This window comes from Gastrolobium bilobum, unplaced genomic scaffold, assembly GCF_033153095.1.
Source record: "Gastrolobium bilobum isolate Gb01-03AN ecotype WA unplaced genomic scaffold, APGP_CSIRO_Gbil_v1 utg2363, whole genome shotgun sequence".
Taxonomy (NCBI): domain Eukaryota; kingdom Viridiplantae; phylum Streptophyta; class Magnoliopsida; order Fabales; family Fabaceae; genus Gastrolobium; species Gastrolobium bilobum.
Genome location: NW_026897239.1, coordinates 1 through 21,681, shown reverse-complemented (window position 1 = coordinate 21,681; position 21,681 = coordinate 1). Strand labels below are relative to the sequence as shown.

Here is a 21,681-nt window from a genome sequence, read left to right as displayed (position 1 = left end):
TTTTACGAATAAAAACTTTATTAACTATAGGGGGAAGGATATGAAGACAGGTTGCATATACAAAGCGAAGCGCAAATCATGTTGCAACCATCAATAATTTCGGCTTTTCAACTTGATACAACACTTTTTCGCCAATAGTAGTTAAAATTTCGATTTATCATTACGATTTTATATTTTTATGATTTTTTTTCATGAAAACGATTTTATCAATATTCCAAACATTTTTACGTTTTTACAATTTTTTATGTTACGATTTTATGTTTTATGATTTTTTATCCCCTCTAATTTTATATAAAATCTTGATTTTAACTACGTTGTTCTTCACTCTATCATTGCCATCCATTTTAAATGTTTTCAAATAAACATTGGAAGAAGTTGAGGGCGTAGTGTAGTTTAGCAAATTGGAACTTAATTAAAGTTTTGTATAGATTGATGCTTCCATTTAAGGACGCACCTCAGTTGAGGGCGTAAAGTTTTGTATACATTGCCCTGTTTATTATACGATACTTTTCAATTTCTTGAAGGGTCTGTTTGGAACACCTGATAAAGAAGATATGATAGAATAACTTATCATATCTTACTTTTATCTCTTGTTTGGTGAGTTAATAGGATATGATTAGCTTATCCTATTCTCTCATTTTATTCTATCAAATACATGATTTTTTATCCTATGGGAGCAGTTGGGTTAGAATTTAATAGGATAAGATATCAATATTAGATACCCAATATATCCTCACGCTACTCAATATATCCTCACGCTACCAAATATATTTGTATTTATTGCATTATATTTTATTTTTTATTTTTTCTTTCTCCTTCTCCATAATCTTATCAGATTGCTAATCAGGTGTTTATCAAACACAGGACATGATATAAGCTTATTAACCTCATATGATATCCTACTCTTATCAGCCATATATCATATCCTACCTTTATCCTATCTTGTCCATCAAAAGAGCCCGAAGTCTTAATCAATAGGTATACATAGCTTTGTTCGATCTAGCACATATCATAACATAAACATTAACAATAAATGGTCGTTTTGGTTGTTACAAGTTTTTTTTTTTCTTTTGGATGAGACTTTATTAATATGCTATGTATAAAATCCCATTATTGCTATTATTATATAATAACCTATTACCTTCTGTTGGGAAAATGAAAAATGCTTCATTCACATTGTTTGAAGTTGTATCCTTTATATCCGGTAGCATAACAAATTTTTATTTGTGTACAACTAATTTTATATTTTTTTTGTTATATTAAGAATAGATGCAACAACTCAAAGTTCCATTGCATCTCACGCCTAAGTGATAGGGATAGCTAGTTTGTGTATTCAATAAAGAAATAGGTATATAAATCTTGTCACCAAATAATGAATGTTTAGGTCATGTGAATCAATCAACGCAAAGATATATTAGTAAACGTGACAAAACGGATAAATTTTCTGGAAAGAAATTTTTTTGCTTCAATATTATTTTATCTGCAGCTTGTCCTATAGACTTTTTTGTTATATCATTTTGTCTCCTACACCTATGCCAATGATAAAATGAAAACATCTATTGTAATCTATAATGTTGAAAATTTCTAACAAAACTTTAACTATTTAAATGTTACAACTCTATAAACTATTGAATTCTATAATCAGTTTTATTAGTACCGTCCCTTAAAGATAGAAACACTATTACCCAAGAACTCGGATCTAAGTTGATATATATTCTATGATTGGGATTTTTTTTAATATAGACTCGGTGCACAGTCTTTTGTGTGCACCTTTTTCAAAAAAAGGAAAAAAAAATTTCATTTAAATCCCTCTCTTTTAGTCAAATTTCATCTCACTTTTTTTTTTTTTTCATTTTTAGTCAAGGACTATCAAATCCAGGCCCACCATAAATGAGCTCCTATGATTCAAGGCTTCAAGTAATTTTATGATGATGATGATGATTATTGTAACACTGGTAACGAAAAGGCAATAATAGGAAACAAGATCATTTATAAGAATCTAACTACACGTTGTTTTCAAAAAAAAAAAAAAACTACATGTTAACCCCACATATTTTTTTTTTTAGTACATAGGAGGGGCCTGGGCTCAAAAGAAAGACAAAAGAACTAGTCAACAATGATCAACTGGGCGTCAGATCCCAGCAAAGCAAAAAGACCTTGAGGACAATTGGGGAGCGCAACGAAGTCCTCATGCACAAGGGCAGCAACACCGGCCAGCCAATTGGCACACCTATTCCATCCCTGCGGGTGTGGTGGAAAGAAATTTGCCACTGAAGATCACGCCATTGATGAATACGATGCACAAGAGCCCTATAGGGGGAGTTTATAGGGTCATTCTCTATCGCCTGGATAGCTAGCAGAGAGTCACTCTCGATGATTAGAGCAGTAGTATCCACACTCCAAGCACATTGCAGTCCTATGAGAATTGCCCATAACTCAGCGCACAAAGGGCTACAAATTCCCACTTTATACGTGTAGCCAGTGATCCAAGTTCCTTTGTGGTCCCGTAGGAGGCCATCACAGGAAGCCAGCTTCGAGGACATAGAGACAGCCGCATCTACATTAAACTTCAGAACACCTTGAGGAGGAGGCTGCCAAGTCACAGGTTGGAAGCTACTAGTCCTGTTCTGGGAAGGAGAGAGAGTTGTTCCAGTAAGCTTGATTTCGCTGATGTAGGAGGAAATCGCTATGATAGGATTGGGAGGTCTGGAGAAGAGAGGATCATGGACTTCATTGTTCCTCCACATCCAAAGGAACCAGATAGAAACAAGGAAGATGTCATGCCACTCCCAAGCCTGAGGATGATTCCACCCGTTGTTGAGGTTTTTACGAACCCAGTCTTCATGGGGAAAAGTAATGAAATCAGCAGGGAGGTTACCAGTAAACCAAGCCACCCAGATGGGCATTGATCTGTCACACCTCCTAAGAACATAGGATATATCTTCCGACTTATGAGGGCAGATATGGCAAGAAGAAGATCCACTCCATCTAGATGTATAATGTTTGGTGAGGATGCGCCCATGCAGAACTAACGAGGCAAGAGTTCTGATTCTATAAGGGCCCCTCCATTGCCAAATCCGTTTCCAGATGGGATCCGAATTAGCAAAGTCAAATTTCTTGATATACATATACGCTTTCTTAACAATGCTACCTTGGTTTGGACTGTGGTTCCAAACAAGCTGATCAGGGCCCCTTTCATCCGAGGGAGGAATGATTGCTCGAATGGTTTGAGCAACAACAGGGGTCAGGCACCTATGGATGAGCTCCATATTCCACTGACCAATATTTACGTTAACCAAATCCTCAATTGTCGAGATTAAGTCAGTTGGGGAAAGGGTTATGGTGGACAAGTTCTCAATGGGGTATTTAGAGGAGTCCACAGGTCCTTCCAGAATAGTATATCTTTACCATTGCCCACGTCCCACTTTACACACTTTAAAACTTCCCCCCATATTTTGCTGAGCCCCTTCCATAGCATGGAATCGTATTTTAGCGCTTTGATTTGTCTTCTGGTGTATAAATTCCTTCCATATTTGCCCAGGAGAACTTGCACCCAAAGCTCATCTTTATTGTTCAGGATTTGCCATACAACTTTGTACATAAACGCTTCATTTTGCACCTGCAGGTCTTGAATTCCCAATCCCCCCACAAATTTGGGCATGCATAGGGACTCCCAAGAGAGTAAGTGCACCTTCTTTTTATCCATTGTGTCTCCCCAAATAAACCCACGTTGGATTTGTTCTATCTCCTTGCAAATCGAGATGGGAAGGAAGCTATGTTGCATCTGATAAGAGGGGATGTCACTTATGACAGCTTTGGCTAAAGTTGTACGCCCAGCGAAGGAGAGAAGGTGCCTTTTCCAGTTAGAGAGATTCATTTTAACTCACTCAATAATGCTGGAGAAGTTCCTTCTTTTACCTTTTCCATGATTCATCATAGCCCCTAGGTATTTTCCAAGCGAATCTGCCTCCATGAATCCGCTGGCCTGGGAAATACTTTCCCGAAGGGTGTGATCAGTATTCTTAGAGAAGTGGATTACAGTTTTCTCAATACTAACCAGCTGGCCCGAAGAGTCACAGAAACACTTTAAGCAATCAGCCATCACATCTAGCTGATCAAGGGTGGCTTCCCCAAAGAGCACGAGATCATCCGCAAACATTAAGTGGGATATGGGTGGGCCTTTCCCCCCTACTTTCAACGGTTTCCAGTTCTTCCTTTGAACAATATCCATGATCAGATGGGATAGTTTTTCCATGCATAGCACAAATATGTAGGGAGATATGGGGTCTCCTTGACGGAAGCCTCTAGAAGGGGAAAACTTCTCAGACCTGTTGCCATTCCATAAGACCTGAAAATGAGGGGTAGACATGCAGTAGTAAATCAGGTTAGCCATTTCGTGAGGGATATCTGCCTCCAAAAACACATTGTAAGCAAAGACCCAATTTAATCTATCATAAGCCTTGAAGAGATCTATTTTGATGGACATAAAGGCTTTCTTTCCCCTCATTCTATGCCTCGAATGAGTTAGCTCTTGGACTATGATGACGTTGTCATGAATGTTCCTTCCAGGTACAAAACTGGTTTGGAATGGAGAAATCAGATTATTGAGGAGGGGCTTAAGCCAATTGACCACTATTTTGGTGATAGTTTTATAGAACACATTGCAAAGAGCAATGGGTCTAAATTGATCAATCCTCTCAGGGTGTGGGGACTTTGGGGATCAGCACCAAAAGTGTTTCATTTAGCAGATGAATATCCTCAGCTTTGGCAAAGAACCGTCTGATATCCGAACGTCGTTGAGGAAGTTCCAATTTCTTTGGTAGAAGGTCGCAGGAAATCCGTCAGCCCCAGGGGCTTTGTGAGGGCCCATTTGGAAGATTGCAAATTTAATCTCCTCTGCAGTTAAGGGTTTGGACAGAAACTGTACATCATTGGTAGGGAGCCTAGGCCAGAACTCAGTAGAATTGAACTAAGGACTCATGGCTTGAGTTTCAGAGAAAAGGTTTATGAAGAAGGCATTCACTAATCTCTTCAAGGCTTCATCGTTCCTTACCCAAAGCCCAAGATCGTTCTAGAGGGCTGTGATCTTGGTATTACGTCTCCTAGCAATGGTGCATGTGTGATAAAATTTGGTGTTGCGGTCTCCATCCTTGATCCAAATTGCTCTTGATTTTTGATACCAGAGTTGTTCCTCGTAGTCAAGAGTTTTTTTTCCAGCTCGAGGCTTAACTGCAACTCCAGGTTTTCTAAGAATAGGTTGCGCCCAAGCTCCAACTTCAATTGGATGCCCGCTAATCTACGAAGAAGAGAAGATTTTTTCCTGTTGATGATACCGAAGGTGGTTCTATTCCACTCACGAAACACTGGAACAAAGTGATGCAAGTTAGAGTGAGTGTTCTCATGGCCTTACCAATTATCCTTGATGATGGCCTCACACTGGGGGTGGTCCATCCAGGAGGAGAAGAAACGGAAAGGTCTCTCTTTCCATCCCTCATCCTCTTTGCTAAGAGAGATGAGGAGACCCCCCACATATTTTTAAAAGGTAAAAATTTAATAACTATCCTCAAATTCTTATAAAACCTCGTTGTCCTTTTAAATTTAGGGATTAATGTTTTTATGTTATGAGAGATAATTTTATCCGTTACACAAAAACATGAATCCCATATATATATATATATATATATATATATATATATATATATATATATATATAGGATTTATTATTTGTAATGTCACTGTATATAACGTTTCATTTTGGATGGGATAAAAGAAGTTCGCGTTCAAAATTAATTGTAGAAAATGAAAATAATATTTTCACTTTGTATGGTTATGATTTCTCATATTTAATGTTTTATATTTATTTTCATCTTTGTATGGTTATGATTCACCATATTTAATGCTTTCACACTATAAAATGACGTAGTTTTATATGACTTTACCGATGCTTTAGGTACAGTCACCGTAGATTCGAAAAACCTATATATATATATATATATATATATATATATATATATATATGAAATAAAATTATCTCCTAGAATATAAAAAATATATTATATTTCCAAAAAAAATATCAATCCTTCTAAACTTATTCACTCGTTTTCTTGAAATAACTAAAAGTGCATACGATACATATCAAATACATTAAAAAAAGAATAGTTATGTACTAAAAAAACAGAACAGTTAATATTCACAATTTGTGAATTAAATGAATCATTTTGGTAAATTTCAAACTCCGAAATTTTTTGAAAAGTCGTACTTAGGTTACTAATACACTCTTTTAAATATATTTTATTATTAAGTCACAAATAATGTTTTTCTTTTTCTTTTTAGATTTATCCATTGATTCATTCATTAATCGATTAATTGGGTCGAGTTAGAATTACAATGACTCTTTTCTTATTATCTTTAACTTCATTTTTATTATTATTGGATCAAAAACAAATTAACAATAATAAAATGACATCAAATAAAAGTTATTATGAGAACCATTATTTTAAATTTGATCATCCCATAAGAAAAAAAAATGATAAATATGAAAACATAATCTGATAATAAAAAATATTTAGAAAACGTAATAATAACTTTCCTCTGTTGTCAAATTGAAAAGTTCAAAAGATGAAGAACAGTAAAAATCTAAACTAACTCTGGAGCTCAATAACAGTGCCAACGGATCTATCATCATCTATTCTTGACGCAAAAGACACAAAGAGAAACACAATAAAAGCAACGGTTCTTTTCTCTCACCCTCTCTAGCTCTCCTTTCTAAGTGTTTTGTGTTTGTGGATCATCATCATTCATCAATCTTCCTCCCTGCTAAAGCAACGGTTTTTCATATATTGTTAGCTTTCAATAGAATCCATGACCCCACAGTAGTCACAGTGTCACATACTCTCTCTCTCTCTCTCGTGCCTCTCCAGCTGAGTGCTTGTGCTTCAAAAATGGTCACCAAAAACCAGAACCGGCCTCCATTATCACTCACATCCCCACCTCCAACTCCTTCAAAGGTACCCTCTTTTTTCATTTCCCAATATTTTATTTCTATCTTTACCTCAGTTTAAATCATGGGTTGTTCTAGTTCTTCAGTATCATGCTTAAAAATGTGATCTTTTTCTGTTGAGGTTTCAGAACTTTGTGGCTAATGTGCTCCTCCTAGATAAAGGGCTACAATTTGGAGTAGAAAAAATGGTGGGGACTCCGATTAATGCAAGGGAAAGGCAAGCTTTTACAGTTGTAAATGGTGGACACGATCTTGGACCGAGTAGTGCTCCTCCAAGCATTGCTGGATCGGATTATGGTGTAATAGAGTTCACAAGAGAGGATGTGGAAGCATTGCTAAATGAGAAGGCCAAAAGGAAGGACAGATTTAATTACAAGGTCAGTTGAAGTTTGAGACTCTAAGGTCATTGATGTGATATATATGTGGGTGTTTGTGTGTGTGTGTGTGTGTGTATTTTGATTTTAGATCAAAGGGGATATTAAGTTCAATGTACAAGGTTGATGGGTTTGTGTGCTATTTGATTTACATGAAACATAGTATTACTTGAATTACTGGTTGATTACTCATAGATTACATTACCCTTTATGTTCTTAGGAGAGATGTGAAAATATGGTGGATTATGTAAAAAGGCTTAAGGTTTGCATCAGATGGTTCCAAGACCTTGAGATGAGCTATTCACTAGAGCAGGAAAAGTTAAAGAATTCATTGGATATGACCCAGCAAAAATGCATAGAAATTGGTAAGATTAATTTTCAGTTTTCCCCTTTCTAATATAAAAAATCATTGCGGAATTTGATTACTAATATGCTTAGATTTATTTGATTACAGAGTTGCTACTTAAAATCAAGGAAGAAGAATTGAGTTCAATTATTGCGGAAATGAGGAGGAATTGCACTTCTTTACAAGAGAAATTGATGAAGGAAGAATCAGAAAAGTCGGTAAGAAAGTTTTTGAAGTTATTGACTTTAAAAATTTGAAAAAAATTTGTAAAAGGAAATGTTAATCATAAGTCTAAACTTATTATTATCTTTGTCAATACAAGGCTGCAGTGGAATCTCTTGTGAAAGAGAGAGAGGCTAGGCTTCACATTGAGAGGTCACAGACTGCTCTGTCAGAGGATCTTGGGAGAGCTCAAAGAGAGATCCAAAGTGCAAATCAGAAGGTAAAATAACAGTACAATTCATTGCTTACATTATTTCTTTCCACTTTTTATCATTATTTCTTACATTCATTGCTTGAATTATGCTAATAAATAAATCTTCATCTATTGATTTCTGCAGATATCGTCACTCAATGACATGTATAAGCGGTTACAAGATTACATAACAAGCTTACAACAGTACAATGGAAAACTTCATACAGAGCTTTCATCAGTTGAAGATGAACTTAAACGTGTAGAGAAAGAGAAGGCTACTGCAGTGGAGAACCTCACCATGTTAAGGGGTCAACTTACTTTGTCCATTGTGAGTTTGCTTTCACATGTGAACTGTTTTAATTTGGAATTGAAGTAGAATATGTAATGAGTAAATAGTTGCAGTCTTAGTAGATACATAAAAAGCCTTTTGATGATCACAAAAAATTGGAAGCTGCAATTTTTTTTGACAAGGAAAGATGATTCGGAAGAGTCTTCTGATTAACCCATTCTTTATCTTCTGCTTGGGATGTTTTGATGAACATGATACTTGTAGTAGACTACATTCAATATGTAGTACTTTCGAAAATTTCTCTATTTATTTTTGAATGACTGGACTGTATTCATTGTTGGCCCTTCCTTTTTTTCCTCATTGGTGTTACTACTTCATGTAGAGGAGATCGTATTGCTTACAGCCTCATACTTTTGAGGAAGGTTCACTTAAAATGAAGCTGGTGGAGGTCTTGATCTCTCTTAGTTTAAGAAAGTTTAAATTTTTGTTTGGTTTTGAAAGAGTGATTTGTGATTGGAGTAAATTCTTAAGGAAAATAGTTTATTCTCAACAAATGGTTATTGTTCATGCAATGATAAGCCCAATGATAAAAAGTCATAGAGAAATTTCTCTCTACCCCTAAAACATTTGCACATTACTACATAGTTAGAATTTTAGAATCTTTGGGATTTTCTTTTATTTTCAACAAAAAGAACACTCCGGAAAAAAATGTTTTACCTTTTTGAATTTGTTGAAGTCAATTATAAAATCTGTGTTTTAAAAGTTTAGGATTTTTTTTTTATTTTTTATTTTGATAAAATTGAAATCATTTATAAAAAATTCCTTGCTGAACACACAAGTATATGTGCAAGCATTCAATAATACTTCGCATATATTAAAGAAATGGCAGTACATCTAAGAGAGAGTAACAGTATGCTGATCATAGGGGACCTGATGTTCTGATCATTCTTCATGTTTTATAGTGGTGGAAACCACTTGATCTTGAGGTATAGATGCAAAAAGTTTTTTATACAAGTGCCCTAGAGATCTCATAACGTTCCTTGGTAAAAAACCTAAAAAACTGATAATGCTTAAATCCTACCAAGTTTAGTAGATTGTAGAATTTTAAGATCCGATGTGATATTTTTCTATTTTATTTCATATAAATTTTAAGCATAAGTAGTTGTGAGTTTTGGATTTAAATTTACAAACTATCCTTCATGAAATCTCTGATGTCGTTATTAAACTTGATTTCCTGTTGTTCTGTTTCTAGTTTCTTACTTAACATGCAACTGGTATATTACCCAGTTTCCTTGATTCTTTTAATAGTCTTCTCAAGAAGAGGCAGTAAAACAGAAGGATTCTTTGGCTAGTGAAGTTGCTTCTCTTAGAGGAGAGTTGCAACAAGTAAGAGAAGATCGAGACCGCCATTCATCTCAAGTGCAAAATTTAACTTGTGAATTAGTGAAATTTAAAGAATCTACAGAAAACTCCTGCACTGAATTGGACAACTTAACATTAAAAGCAAGTGAATTGGAGGTTGGTTTGTATACCCCATTTCATTTCATTAAATATCACATCCTTTTGCTATTACGGAGTCAAGAGAGAATGAGTTTCCTGCACAGGCAAAATGTTCTTTGAAAGATAATCAAATAAAGGCATTGCAAGAGCAGCTAGGATCTGCGGAGAAGAAACTGCAGGTAATAAATACATTTTTTTTAAAAAAAAATGTATATTGTTAGATATAAAACCATTCATGAATCACTTCCTAATAGCTTAAGCTTTTAGGAGAGTTTGTTTTTGACATGGTATTAGAGTCTCTATGATCAAGTAGTTGAGAGTTCGACCATGTCTGCCCCCATTGTTTTAATAAAAAAATATTGATTTCAGCACAAGGTAGTGTGTCTCTATGCACTATCCATGCTTAAGCTTTAAGCGCTCTTGCGTGAGGGACTTGTTAGATATAAAACCATTTATAATCCCCCTCCTACAGCTCAAACTTAGGAGAATTGGTCCTTCATACATTATAATGATTATCTATCTTATTCATTGCTTTTGTTCCTTGTCAGGTGTCTGATATATCTGCATTCGAGACAAGGACAGAATTTGTAGGGCAACAGAAATTTGTAGATGAGTTACAAAGACGCTTGGCAGATGCTGAAAATAAACTTATAGAAGGGGAGAGGCTGCGGAAAAAGTTACATAATACCATTTTGGTAATTCACTGAGTCAAAAGATTTATTGATAATAAGAAAATCCACACCTTAGTAATCTCCATTTTAACAGGAATTAAAAGGGAACATCCGTGTATTCTGTCGAGTGAGGCCTTTGTTGCCTGATGAAAGTTGTAGCACAGAAGGCAAGATTTTCAGTTATCCAACATCGATGGAAGCAACTGGACGAGGCATTGACCTAGCCCAAAATGGTATATCTCTTGTGAAGTTGTATTTGAAATTGTTCTTACTTCTGTATGCTTGTTTTAGTTTATCATCTAATAATATTGTCAACGCATGGTGTTCTTGTTTTGTTCTTAGGCCAAAAACACTCTTTCACATTTGATAAAGTTTTTACACCAGAGGCATCACAAGAAGAAGTTTTTGTAGAAATTTCACAGCTTGTACAAAGCGCTCTTGATGGTTATAAGGTAATTTCAAAGTTCTTTTTTTGTCTCCTTCGATATATCATATTATTCATTTAAAAATATATACACAAATCAGTGGACCATTGCATAATTGCTAGTCAGTCTTGGAAAAGTAGAATTCTATGTGTTTAACTCTTTGTTTTTATTCTCAGTTTTGTGTTGTATAGCTCTTTGCCCTACTTTGCCACTCTGTTAGATTTGAGGTGGGATACTGCTTTTCTAATATGCTTTTTTATAAATAAATAGCCTTGGAGCAGTAGTAAGATTGCATCTTGTGACCATCTGACCGAAAGGTCACAAGTTTGAGTGTAGGAAACAACCTCTTTGAGTGACCATCATGTGTTTAACTCTTTGTTTTTATTCTCAGTTTTGTGTTGTATAGCTCTTTGCCCTACTTTGCCACTCTGTTAGATTTGAGGTGGGATACTGCTTTTCTAATATGCTTTTTTATAAATAAATAGCCTTGGAGCAGTAGTAAGATTGCATCTTGTGACCATCTGACCGAAAGGTCACAAGTTTGAGTGTAGGAAACAACCTCTTTGCAAAAATAGCCTTGGAGCAGTAGTAAGATTGCACCTTGTGACTGAAAGGTCACGGGTTTGAGTGTAGGAAACAACCTCTTTGCAAAAAATTACAGGGGTAAGGCTGTCTACAATCAACTCTCACCCCTACCTTTGCAAGTCAAGGAATCTTGTGCACCGGGATATGCCTTTTGCACTTATGTATACATATGTGTTTAGCATTGGGGTTTCTTTTAAAATATGATGATGTTTTTCATTTTCAGGTCTGCATCTTTGCCTATGGTCAGACAGGGTCAGGGAAAACCTATACAATGATGGGCAGGCTTGGACATCCAGAGGAAAAGGGCTTGATACCTCGTTCATTAGAACAAATATTTCAAACAAAGCAGTCTCAACAACCTCAAGGCTGGAAATATGAGATACAGGTAACATTAGATTATTTTCTTCTTAATTTTACCTATCATTGCAACGTATAGAAATTTTTACATATGATGATGAGAAGGTTTTCCTCATAAAATTTACAGGTGTCAATGTTGGAAATATACAATGAAACCATTCGTGATCTGCTTTCTACAAACAAACCATTATCAGATGCAACACGCCTGGAAAATGGTACTCCTGGAAAACAGTATACAATCAAACATGATGCAAGTGGAAATACACAAGTTTCTGATCTTACAATAGTGGATGTTCAGAGTGCTAGAGAGGTTGCATTTCTTTTAAATCAAGCTGCAAATAGCAGGTAACTAGTTTCTAGTGTTTACATCAACAAGACACCGCAAAATGAACTTGTCATTTTATGAGTATACATGACAATGCTAAACATGTTAATGTATTTAGGAAATATCGTTTTTATTGTTTTGAATGGGATTAGGAGAAATGGCCAACTGGTTGGTAAAACATGATTTGACATAATTCAGTTGTTAGAAAATATTGATTTATGTTCTCTTGGAAGTTACAATACTAAGTTTTTTTATGCCAAACGTTTAACTGTTTTAATTTGTTTGGTTATCTCCTTTCAGATCTGTGGGAAAAACCCAGATGAATGAACAATCATCAAGAAGTCATTTTGTATTTACTCTTCGAATATATGGTGTAAATGAGGTATAGATTAATAATCAAAACCATGTTTTATATTTTGTTCTCATTTTCCTACTAAATCTTCCATAGACACACACTGACTTGCATCATAATGCAACCATTTTTGTTTTTTCTGCTAGAGCACTGACCAACAAGTACAAGGTGTTCTGAATCTTATTGATCTTGCTGGTAGTGAGCGACTTTCAAAGAGTGGCTCAACTGGGGACCGGTTGAAAGAAACTCAAGTATGCAAATCCATGATGTTTTCTTTTCCACTTGTGCTTATTTGATTTCAAATAGCTTAGATTCTCTTTCATTTGTAATCAGGCAATCAACAAAAGTTTGTCATCATTAAGTGATGTTATATTTGCCTTGGCCAAGAAGGAGGATCATGTTCCATTCAGAAACACAAAGCTTACATATCTGCTTCAGGTAATTCTTACTCTCACATGGCATTTTCTAAACTTTACAATATTATGATTTCTTTTTTGTTGACTTTGAATGATTTGGAGGGCGAGCCTTAGAGCAGCGGTAAGGGTCACAGGTTCGAGTCTGGAAAATAGTCTCTTTATATAAGGCTGCGTACAATTGACCCTTTATCAACTTGGGTTTGCCTTTTCTAGACTTTGAATGATTTGAGGGTGATCTAATGACTTTAACATAATGATTGAACAGCCTTGTCTGAGTGGGGATTCCAAGACATTAATGTTTGTGAACATGTCACCTGATCCTTCTTCAGTTGGTGAGTCACTATGCTCACTCAGGTTTGCATCCAGAGTGAATGCTTGTGAGATTGGAACACCTCGTCGTCAGACCAATGGACGATCTTCAGATTCTCGCTTGAGCTATTTCTAATCTTCAGAAAGATGTATATTTTTTTTTTAACCATTTATGGCAATCAAGTGCGTGTGTGAGTATTACAATAAAGTGAAAATGAGTTTGATTCTAACGTCGGCATATAGCTTGTATAATGAAGAAAGTTACTAAGTTTGCATTTAGTTGAACACCCTTTCTTATAATTCAATTTGTAATTCTGCTTAATGTTATTTATTCATAATATTATAATTCAGAAAAGGAAATTGTTTTGACTACAATCATCTCAAAAAATATTTCAATATTAAAAACACGAGGATTATATTGACAATTTTTTTTTTTTTAACAAACTTATAAACTATATTATGTCTTATCGGTAAGACATAATATAGTATGTAATAATTTGTAAATAAAAAGTTTGTAAATATAATATTCTATTATTAAAATATGGTGTGCAAATTGTAGTCTCCTTCGATTTATATTAGACCACTTGCAGTTCTTTTCGTGAATAACAGATTCAGGTCCAAAAGGGTAATATGACAAATCAAAATTCTTCCAGTGAAATATTAAGAAAGTTTGAGAGCAATAAAATCTTCTTGTAAGAACTATAAAAGGCAAGACCTACTGCTACTCTTGAGGTCTGAATTGAGCATTCTGAGGACCAGAAATCCAACTATGGGGTCTCCCTTTTGGGTCCTGTGTGCATCTGGAAGCCTAATAATAGGAGGTAAAAGATGACACCTGATAAGTCTCTTAATTGAGACTTAAAACATATGCTTTATATTGCAAATGAAGGGAAATGAATAGATTTTGTGAATCAAATACCCCTAATGTTTGTGATTTATCTTTTGTTGATTAAAATGCTAATGGGCTACAATATTTCATCTTTCAGGCCCAATTGTTACCCAAATCAGAAAAAAATCCAAGACATGAAGAAAAGAGAAGAAAGTAAGGAAAGAAAGAATTGGGCCAGACCCAAAAGCTAAGGCCCACATGAAAGGAAAGCAAGAAGAGAAGCTGATAGGGATCAGATGAAAGAAAAAAAAAGCATGCAACAAAAGGACATCGAACCTAGAGCCTTTTCTCTCTGACCGAACCCTAACTATCATCAACCTATCTCCATTTATTCATCCATCTTCAATCCTTGTCACAAATTGATACCTAAGGTCAGACCGTCCCTGGTTTACGGTTCACCCATTCTAAATCAACCTTCATCCACGGTCCATTAAGAAAAAAACAAAACAAGAAAACCCTAACCGATTCTTTGTTCGATCCAGAAAAATCCAAAAGAGTTGATGAGCTGGAGGTCGTTAGTGGAAAGGGCTGTTTTTTGGGGTGCGTTTGCTGAATCGTACAAGGAGACACCCACGATCGAAAGTAGCAAGGAGCGTACGTTGGAGGGGATGATTTTGGAGTAGCTATAAAGGAGCAACGTAGGTTTTTTTTAGGGAGATCGATCTCTCCCTACCTCTCCTCTGTTCGTTGATAAATTTTATTTTGCTCTTTAGGTTATTTTCATGCTACTGTTTTCTGTCTTTATTTTAGTAATCGGTTTGTAAATTTTATGAGCATTGTGGTCAGGACTATCGGTTGTTGATAGTTCCTGAGTTTTTTTATTTCCAATACCTTTTAAAGTTTCTATTTTTATTATGAACACTTGCTGTATTTTAGCTCATCAACCTGTGGTGATGAGCTAATTTTTCTGAGAGTTGGGTTGGATAAAGTACCCAGAACTCACTGTTAGTAGATGATAGTTTAATGTTTACAGGGTTGTTTTTCAGCTTGATTACTGTGCATGTTGAATTCTGAGATTGTTATGTGATGATCACACATGGTCAGCTCTTAGTGGTGTGAGGGTATTGGGAAATAACTCACTAGACCCCACTGTGAGCACATGAAAAGTTGAGAGCAAAATTTCTCTCAATGGGTATGGTTTCAGGGATGGAGTTACCCACATGTAACTTGTGAAAATGGTGTCTCAAAGTCCTAAGACAATAGTGACATATGGATATGCCAACTGTTGTCAGTGGAAGAAAATTGATGTTGGGAAACATCCATTACTCTAGTATTTTCGTTAAGCTGAAAGCATTTTCTGTTTTCTATTAAAGTATCCTAATGACATTTGAGTGAAGGAGAAATCGAAAACTCAACTCATTTCCAAATACTGATTTTAAAATCAATATTTGTCACTTGTTATTTTTGTTCAACTTCAAAATTATTTTTCTCTTTTAAATCTTAAAAGAAAATCATTAAAAAAATATATTTTACAACTCTCTTAGTTTAGTCATTTTTCTAGGCAACAGTTAAAAAGATCCTTTCATCAACTAAGATCACTGTTTTAAGAAGAGAAAATTTCCACAAAAACATTTTCAGTACACTAGTTGAGAATAGTAGTAGCATTTAATTTTATTTGTTTTTATTTTTAGTTCTTTTAGCAATTACCAATTTATTTCAAGTTAGAACGCAAAGATCCTTGTGGGAACGATAACTGGGACTCACAAAAGCCCTATATTACTTGTTGTCGCGTATACTTGCGCGCATTACTTGCACAACTGTTAGCAAGGCAACAAGCTTTTGGCGCCGTTGCCGGGGATCGAGGCGTACATGATCAGATTTCTTTGTGTGATTGCTATTTCTGAATTGCTTATTTTTGCTGTTTTTAGTTTAGCTTAATTTGAATTCTGTTTCAGGTGTGTTACTGTAGTTCGTGAATATTAATAGCTTAAAACTTTGTTCTGTTGATATTCTGTTTTTTTATGTCATTTAATTTTTTTTTTTTAGTCTAATAGTTCATAGTTGTTATTTTATTTCATAATTTTGTAGTTACAGTTTAATTTTAATTATCAGTCTCACTCTGTTAGTGAGTCTGCTTTATAAAGCTGTAAAGCTGTGAACTGTCTTGGGACTTTTCTGTTTGCAGGTTCTTGTTTGTTTATTTTTTGCATGTTTTGCATAAAAATTGGTTAGTAATCTAGGTGTTTTAGCTAAGTCAGGTTTACCTGTTTTAGTTAAAAAGGGTGCATAAGTGCAACTCCACACCCGTTCATAGAATCTTTTGATCCAGAACCTGAAAGGACATTTAGAGTTAGGAGAAGAGCCCAGAGAGCACATAGGCAAATTCCACTTCTAGAAGTTGAAGAAATGGAGGATTTAGGAAGTTTAAATGGAAATGATGGGGTAGGAGGACCTGCAAGGATAGAGAACCCACCTGTCATAAATGACAATGATAGGTCCATGATGGACTTCATCATACCTGTGTTGGATGAGTTAGATCCAAGCATAGCTTAACCTGTGAATGGAGTGCCCTTTAAGCTAGAACCGGTGATGTTCACCATGCTCCAAAACATGGGGCAGTTCCATGGGTTGTTGATGGAAGACCCACACAAGCACCTTAGAAATTTCATAGAAGTGGCCAACACTTTTAGGAATCCTAACATCCTTGAGGAACATAGAATCCCAACTAGGCCATTTAGCAAACACTATGAATATCAGACCCCCTGGTACCTTGCCTAGTAACACTGAAGAGCCTAGGAGAAATAAAGAGCAATGCAATATGATAGAGCTTAGAAATGGCAGATATGTAAATCAGCCAGAACCTGTGGTTAGACCTTCCACATTAAAAAAGAGAGAAGAGGAGAACATGCAGAAAGAAAAAGATGCAAATTTTGAACCTGTTCAGAATTCTGTTGTTCATGACAGCCCCCAAGGGGCTGCGCATTGTGACCCCTTGCTCATTCTGGTTGAACCAGACAATCAGCCCCCTATAGATGAGCCTTTAGGGAATAATTCCATGGAAAAATCAACTTCAAGGGGTTCGGCCCCTAAGCCAAATAGTGAGACACCTGCTGCCTCAAAAAGACCTCCACCACCCTTCCCTCAAAGGTTACAAAAACAGAAGCAAGACACTCAATTTAGGAAATTTCTAGACCTCCTAAAGCAGTTGCATGTCAACATTCCATTTGTGGAAGCATTAGAACAAATGCCCACTTATGTGAAATTCATGAAAGAAATTGTTTCAAGAAAAAGGAGGCTAGAAGAGTTTGAGACTGTTGCTCTTACACAAGAGAGCAGTCAATATCTGCTTAGTAAGATACCTCCTAAATTAGGAGACCCAGGAAGTTTTACAATCCCATGTACCATAGGAGACCACTACATAGGCAGAGCATTGTGTGATTTAGGTGCTAGTATCAACTTAATGCCTTTGAGTGTGTACAAAAAGCTGAAAGTAGGAAAGCCTAATCCCACCACTGTCACTTTACAGTTGGCTGATAGGTCCTTAGTTTATCCGGAAGGGAAAGTAGAGAATGTCTTGGTGAAGGTAGATAAATTCATTCTACCTGCTGACTTTATTATTTTGGACTATGAGGAAGACCGAGAGGTGCCTATAATTTTAGGAAGTGCTTTCTTAGCCACTGGTGGGGCTGTGACAGATGTTAAGGAGGGTGAGTTGGCTATGAATGTGAATGGTGAGCAAGTAAAATTTAATATTTTGAAAGCCATGAAATACCCAAGAGACATAGAGGAGTGTTCTAGGCTAGATATCATTGACTGTGTAGTCAAAGATAAATTTTTGCATGAGTCTGCATTGGACTCTTTACAAATTTCTGGTTTTGAGGGTCTTGAAATCAGTCAAACTGATTCAGAGGAAGTGGTTAAATGGTTAAATTCCAGATCTGATGTGGTTTGGAAAAATAAAAATTTTGAGTCCTTAGAATTGGCCAAGAGAGGGTTAAAAATTCCCAAACCCTCAATTGAAGAGCCCCTGTGTTAGAGCTCAAGCCTCTGCCTAATCACCTTAGGTATGCTTACGTAGGAGAACAAGACACCTTACCTGTTATAGTGTCCAACCTGCTCACTGTGTTAGAGGAAGAACAGTTGCTGACTGTTTTAAAAAAATTTAAGAGAGCTATAGGTTGGTCTTTGGCAGACATAAAAGGAATTAACCCTTCCTATTCCACACATAAAATCCTTTTTACTGACCCAACCAGCAGCTCTAGAGAGCAGCAAAGAAGTCTTAACCCAATCATGAAAGAGGTAGTAAAAAAGGAAATCATTAAGTGGCTGGATGCTGGGATCATATATCCCGTTTCTGACAGTAACTGGGTCAGCCTAGTACAGTGTGTCCCTAAGAAGGGTGGGATCACTGTTGTGGAAAATGAAAAAAAAGAACTAATACCCACTAGGACTGTCACTGGTTGGAGGATCTGTATGGACTACAGAAAACTCAACAAAGCCACTAGGAAGGATCATTTTCCTTTGCCTTTTATTGATCAGATGTTAGATAGATTGGCTGGTAAGGAATATTACTGTTTTTTAGATGGTTATTCAGGGTACAATCAAATAGCCTTAGCCCCTGAGGACCAGTCAAAGACCACTTTTACTTGTCCCTATGGCATCTTTGCTTTTAGGATAATGCCCTTTGGGCTGTGCAATGCACCAGCCACCTTTCAAAGGTGCATGATGGCTATCTTTACTGACATGATAGAACAATTTGTGGATGACTTCAGTGTCTTTGGGGACTCTTATGAGGAGTGCCTAGGAAATTTGGGAAAAGTCCTTGAGAGATGCGAGGAGACAAATCTAGTTCTAAATTGGGAGAAGTGCCATTTTATGGTGAAAGAAGGCATTGTATTAGGACATAGGATATCTAAGGCTGGATTAGAGGTTGATAAAGCCAAGATAGACCAAATTGAAAAATTGCCACCCCCTGTTAACATAAAGGGGATAAGGTCTTTCCTTGGGCATGCTGGTTTTTATAGGAGGTTTACAAAAGATTTTTCCAAAACCTCTAAGCCTCTTAGTCATTTGCTGGAAAATAACACCCTATTCCATTTTGATGAGGCTTGTCATAAAGCCTTTGAGGAGCTAAAACAGAAATTAATTTCTGCTCCCATCATAATAGCCCCTGACTGGTCACTGCCCTTTGAGTTAATGTGTGATGCAAGTGATTGGGCAGTGGGGGCTGCTTTAGGACAAAGAAAAAATAGAGTTTTCCACTCTATTTACTATGCCAGTCGAACCTTAAATGGATCCCAATTGAACTATACAGTGACTAAAAAGGAACTGTTGGCTGTAGTGTTTGCCTTTGACAAGTTTAGATCTTATTTGGTAGGCACCAAGGTCACTGTGTATACTAACCATTCTGCTATAAAATATTTGGTGGAAAAGAAAGATTCCAAGCCTAGGTTGATTAGATGAGTTCTTCTCCTTCAAGAGTTTGATATGGAGATTAAGGATAGGAAGGGAACCAAAAGTCAAGTGGCTGATCACTTGTCTAGGCTTAATGAAGGGCAGCAAGATGAAAAGGTAGTGGAGCAAACCATTAGAGAAACCTTCCCTGATGAGCAACTATTTTTAGTTGCCACTAACACAACCCTATGGTATGTTGACATAGCTAATTATTTAGTTAGTGGGGAACTGCTAAGGAGCTGAGTTACCAACAAAGGAAAAAATTGGTACATGAGAGCAGGTTTTATTTGTGGGATGAGCCTTACATGTTTAAAAAGTGTGCTGATCAGATCATTAGAAGATGTATTTTAGAGGAAGAAAAAGAGGACATCCTTAGGCAATGCCATGACTCACCATATGGTGGTCACTTTGGTGGCATGAGGACAGCAGCAAAGGTGCTGCAGTCCGGTCTTTATTGGCCAACTGTGTTTAAGGATGCAAATTCTTATGTCTATAAGTGTGATAGGTGCCAAAGACTTGGCAACATTTCTGGAAGGCATGAAATGCCTTTGAAACCTATTCTGGAGATTGAACTCTTTGATGTATGGGGCATAGATTTTATGGGCCCCTTTCCACCCTCTTTTGGAAACCAATATATATTGGTTGCTGTAGACTACGTTTCCAAATGGGTGGAGGCTGCTGCCTTACCCACAAATGATTCCAAGGTGGTAATTAAATTCTTGAAAAAGAATATTTTCACCCGATTTGGAACTCCAAGAGCCATTATAAGTGATGGAGGTAAGCACTTTGCTAGTAGACAATTTGAAGCTCTTTTGGCTAAATATGGAGTTAAGCACAAAGTGTCTATTGCTTACCATCCACAAACAAGTGGGCAGGTGGAAGTCACTAATAGGGAAGTTAAGAGGATTTTAGAGAAGGTTGTGAATCCTTCAAGGAAGGACTGGTCCCTTAAATTAGATGACTCTTTGTGGGCTTATAGGACAGCTTATAGAACACCTTTAGGCTGCTCTCCTTACAAGCTGATTTTTGGCAAAAATTGCCACATACCCTTAGAGCTTGAGTATAAGGCATATTGGGCTACTACGCAACTGAATGTTGATGCCACTGCTTCAGGAGAAAAGAGGCTTCTTCAACTCAATGAAATGGATGAGTTCAGGTTAAATGCTTATGAAAATGCCAAGTTGTACAAAGAACAAATGAAGAGATGGCATGATAAGCAAATGTTGGATAGGAAGTTTGTAGTGGGGGAACAAGTATTGCTTTTTAATTCAAGATTAAAATTTTTCCCTGGGAAGTTAAAATCTAGGTGGTTTGGTCCATTTAAGGTCACTAAGGTACATCTTCTTGGAGCTGTAGACATCTTGAGTGAGAAAGATGGTAGGAAATTCACTGTTAATGGGCAAAGATTGAAACACTATTTTGGAGAGTCTATAGAGAGAGCTGTTATTTCAATCTCTCTATGTGACCATGCCCCTTCGTGAAAACAAACACAATGACAAAAAGTCAAGCTTAAGACTTTAAAAATTAGCATGTTTGTTTTGTTTGAATTTTTTATTTTCCCTTTTCTTTCTTTACTGTTATGAGTTGTTGATTTTTTATCTGTTTTTATCAGCTAAAAAAAAGATTTTTTTGAAAATAAAATAGCTGATTATTGACACTCTCATTTCTTCTGTTTCAGGTGTTAGTGAATTCTTTTCGCTGATTTCTGGAAGCAAATCCATCTTCAGTTTGGGGGAGTGACCTGAGTATCAACTTGTTTTTATTATTGCTATTTTATTTCTGTTTTTTTTTTTTGTATTTTCAATTTGCTATGTTTAAATTTTTTTTTTTTTACTTGGCATCATGGTTAGAAAGCATATCTTACGTAGTGGAGGACCTCACAGTCCAAGGCTTACACCACACACACCTGACCCTGAGAGTTTTTCCCTCTCATCTTTCACATGTGAACAAGCAATAGAAAGGTTTGAGAAAACTATGCTTGCTAGGGACCCCACCCCTGACAAGGGATTTGAGGAAAATGCCTTTTATCCCGAA

General features: G+C 36.2%; 2 protein-coding genes across 2 annotated transcripts; both read left to right on the top strand.

The window, feature by feature from the left end:
- Positions 1–6,779: 6,779 nt before the first annotated feature.
- On the top strand, positions 6,780–13,593 carry LOC133305119 (kinesin-like protein KIN-14N). Its single transcript, XM_061505258.1, has 17 exons — positions 6,780–7,007; positions 7,129–7,377; positions 7,595–7,739; positions 7,829–7,938; positions 8,043–8,162; positions 8,281–8,463; positions 9,733–9,942; positions 10,029–10,103; positions 10,473–10,619; positions 10,690–10,828; positions 10,938–11,047; positions 11,829–11,990; positions 12,090–12,307; positions 12,588–12,669; positions 12,786–12,890; positions 12,973–13,077; positions 13,321–13,593. Exons 1-17 carry the CDS (start codon positions 6,942–6,944, stop codon positions 13,498–13,500), a joined length of 2,406 nt encoding a protein of 801 aa, XP_061361242.1. The 5' UTR covers positions 6,780–6,941; the 3' UTR covers positions 13,501–13,593.
- A 3,346-nt stretch (positions 13,594–16,939) lies between these two features.
- On the top strand, positions 16,940–18,229 carry LOC133305110 (uncharacterized). The gene has a single exon (XM_061505244.1). The coding sequence runs from the start codon at positions 16,940–16,942 to the stop codon at positions 18,227–18,229; it is 1,290 nt and encodes a 429-aa protein (XP_061361228.1).
- Positions 18,230–21,681: the final 3,452 nt, after the last annotated feature.

Coding starts and splice junctions, on each gene's coding strand:
- LOC133305119 (XM_061505258.1), top strand. CDS start 6,942: ATGGTCACCAAAAACCAGAACCGGCCTCCATTATCACTCACATCCCCA. Junction 11,991..12,089: donor GCTGGAAATATGAGATACAG/GTAACATTAGAT, acceptor TAAAATTTACAG/GTGTCAATGTTGGAAATATA. Junction 12,308..12,587: donor AATCAAGCTGCAAATAGCAG/GTAACTAGTTTC, acceptor ATCTCCTTTCAG/ATCTGTGGGAAAAACCCAGA.
- LOC133305110 (XM_061505244.1), top strand. CDS start 16,940: ATGAATATCAGACCCCCTGGTACCTTGCCTAGTAACACTGAAGAGCCT.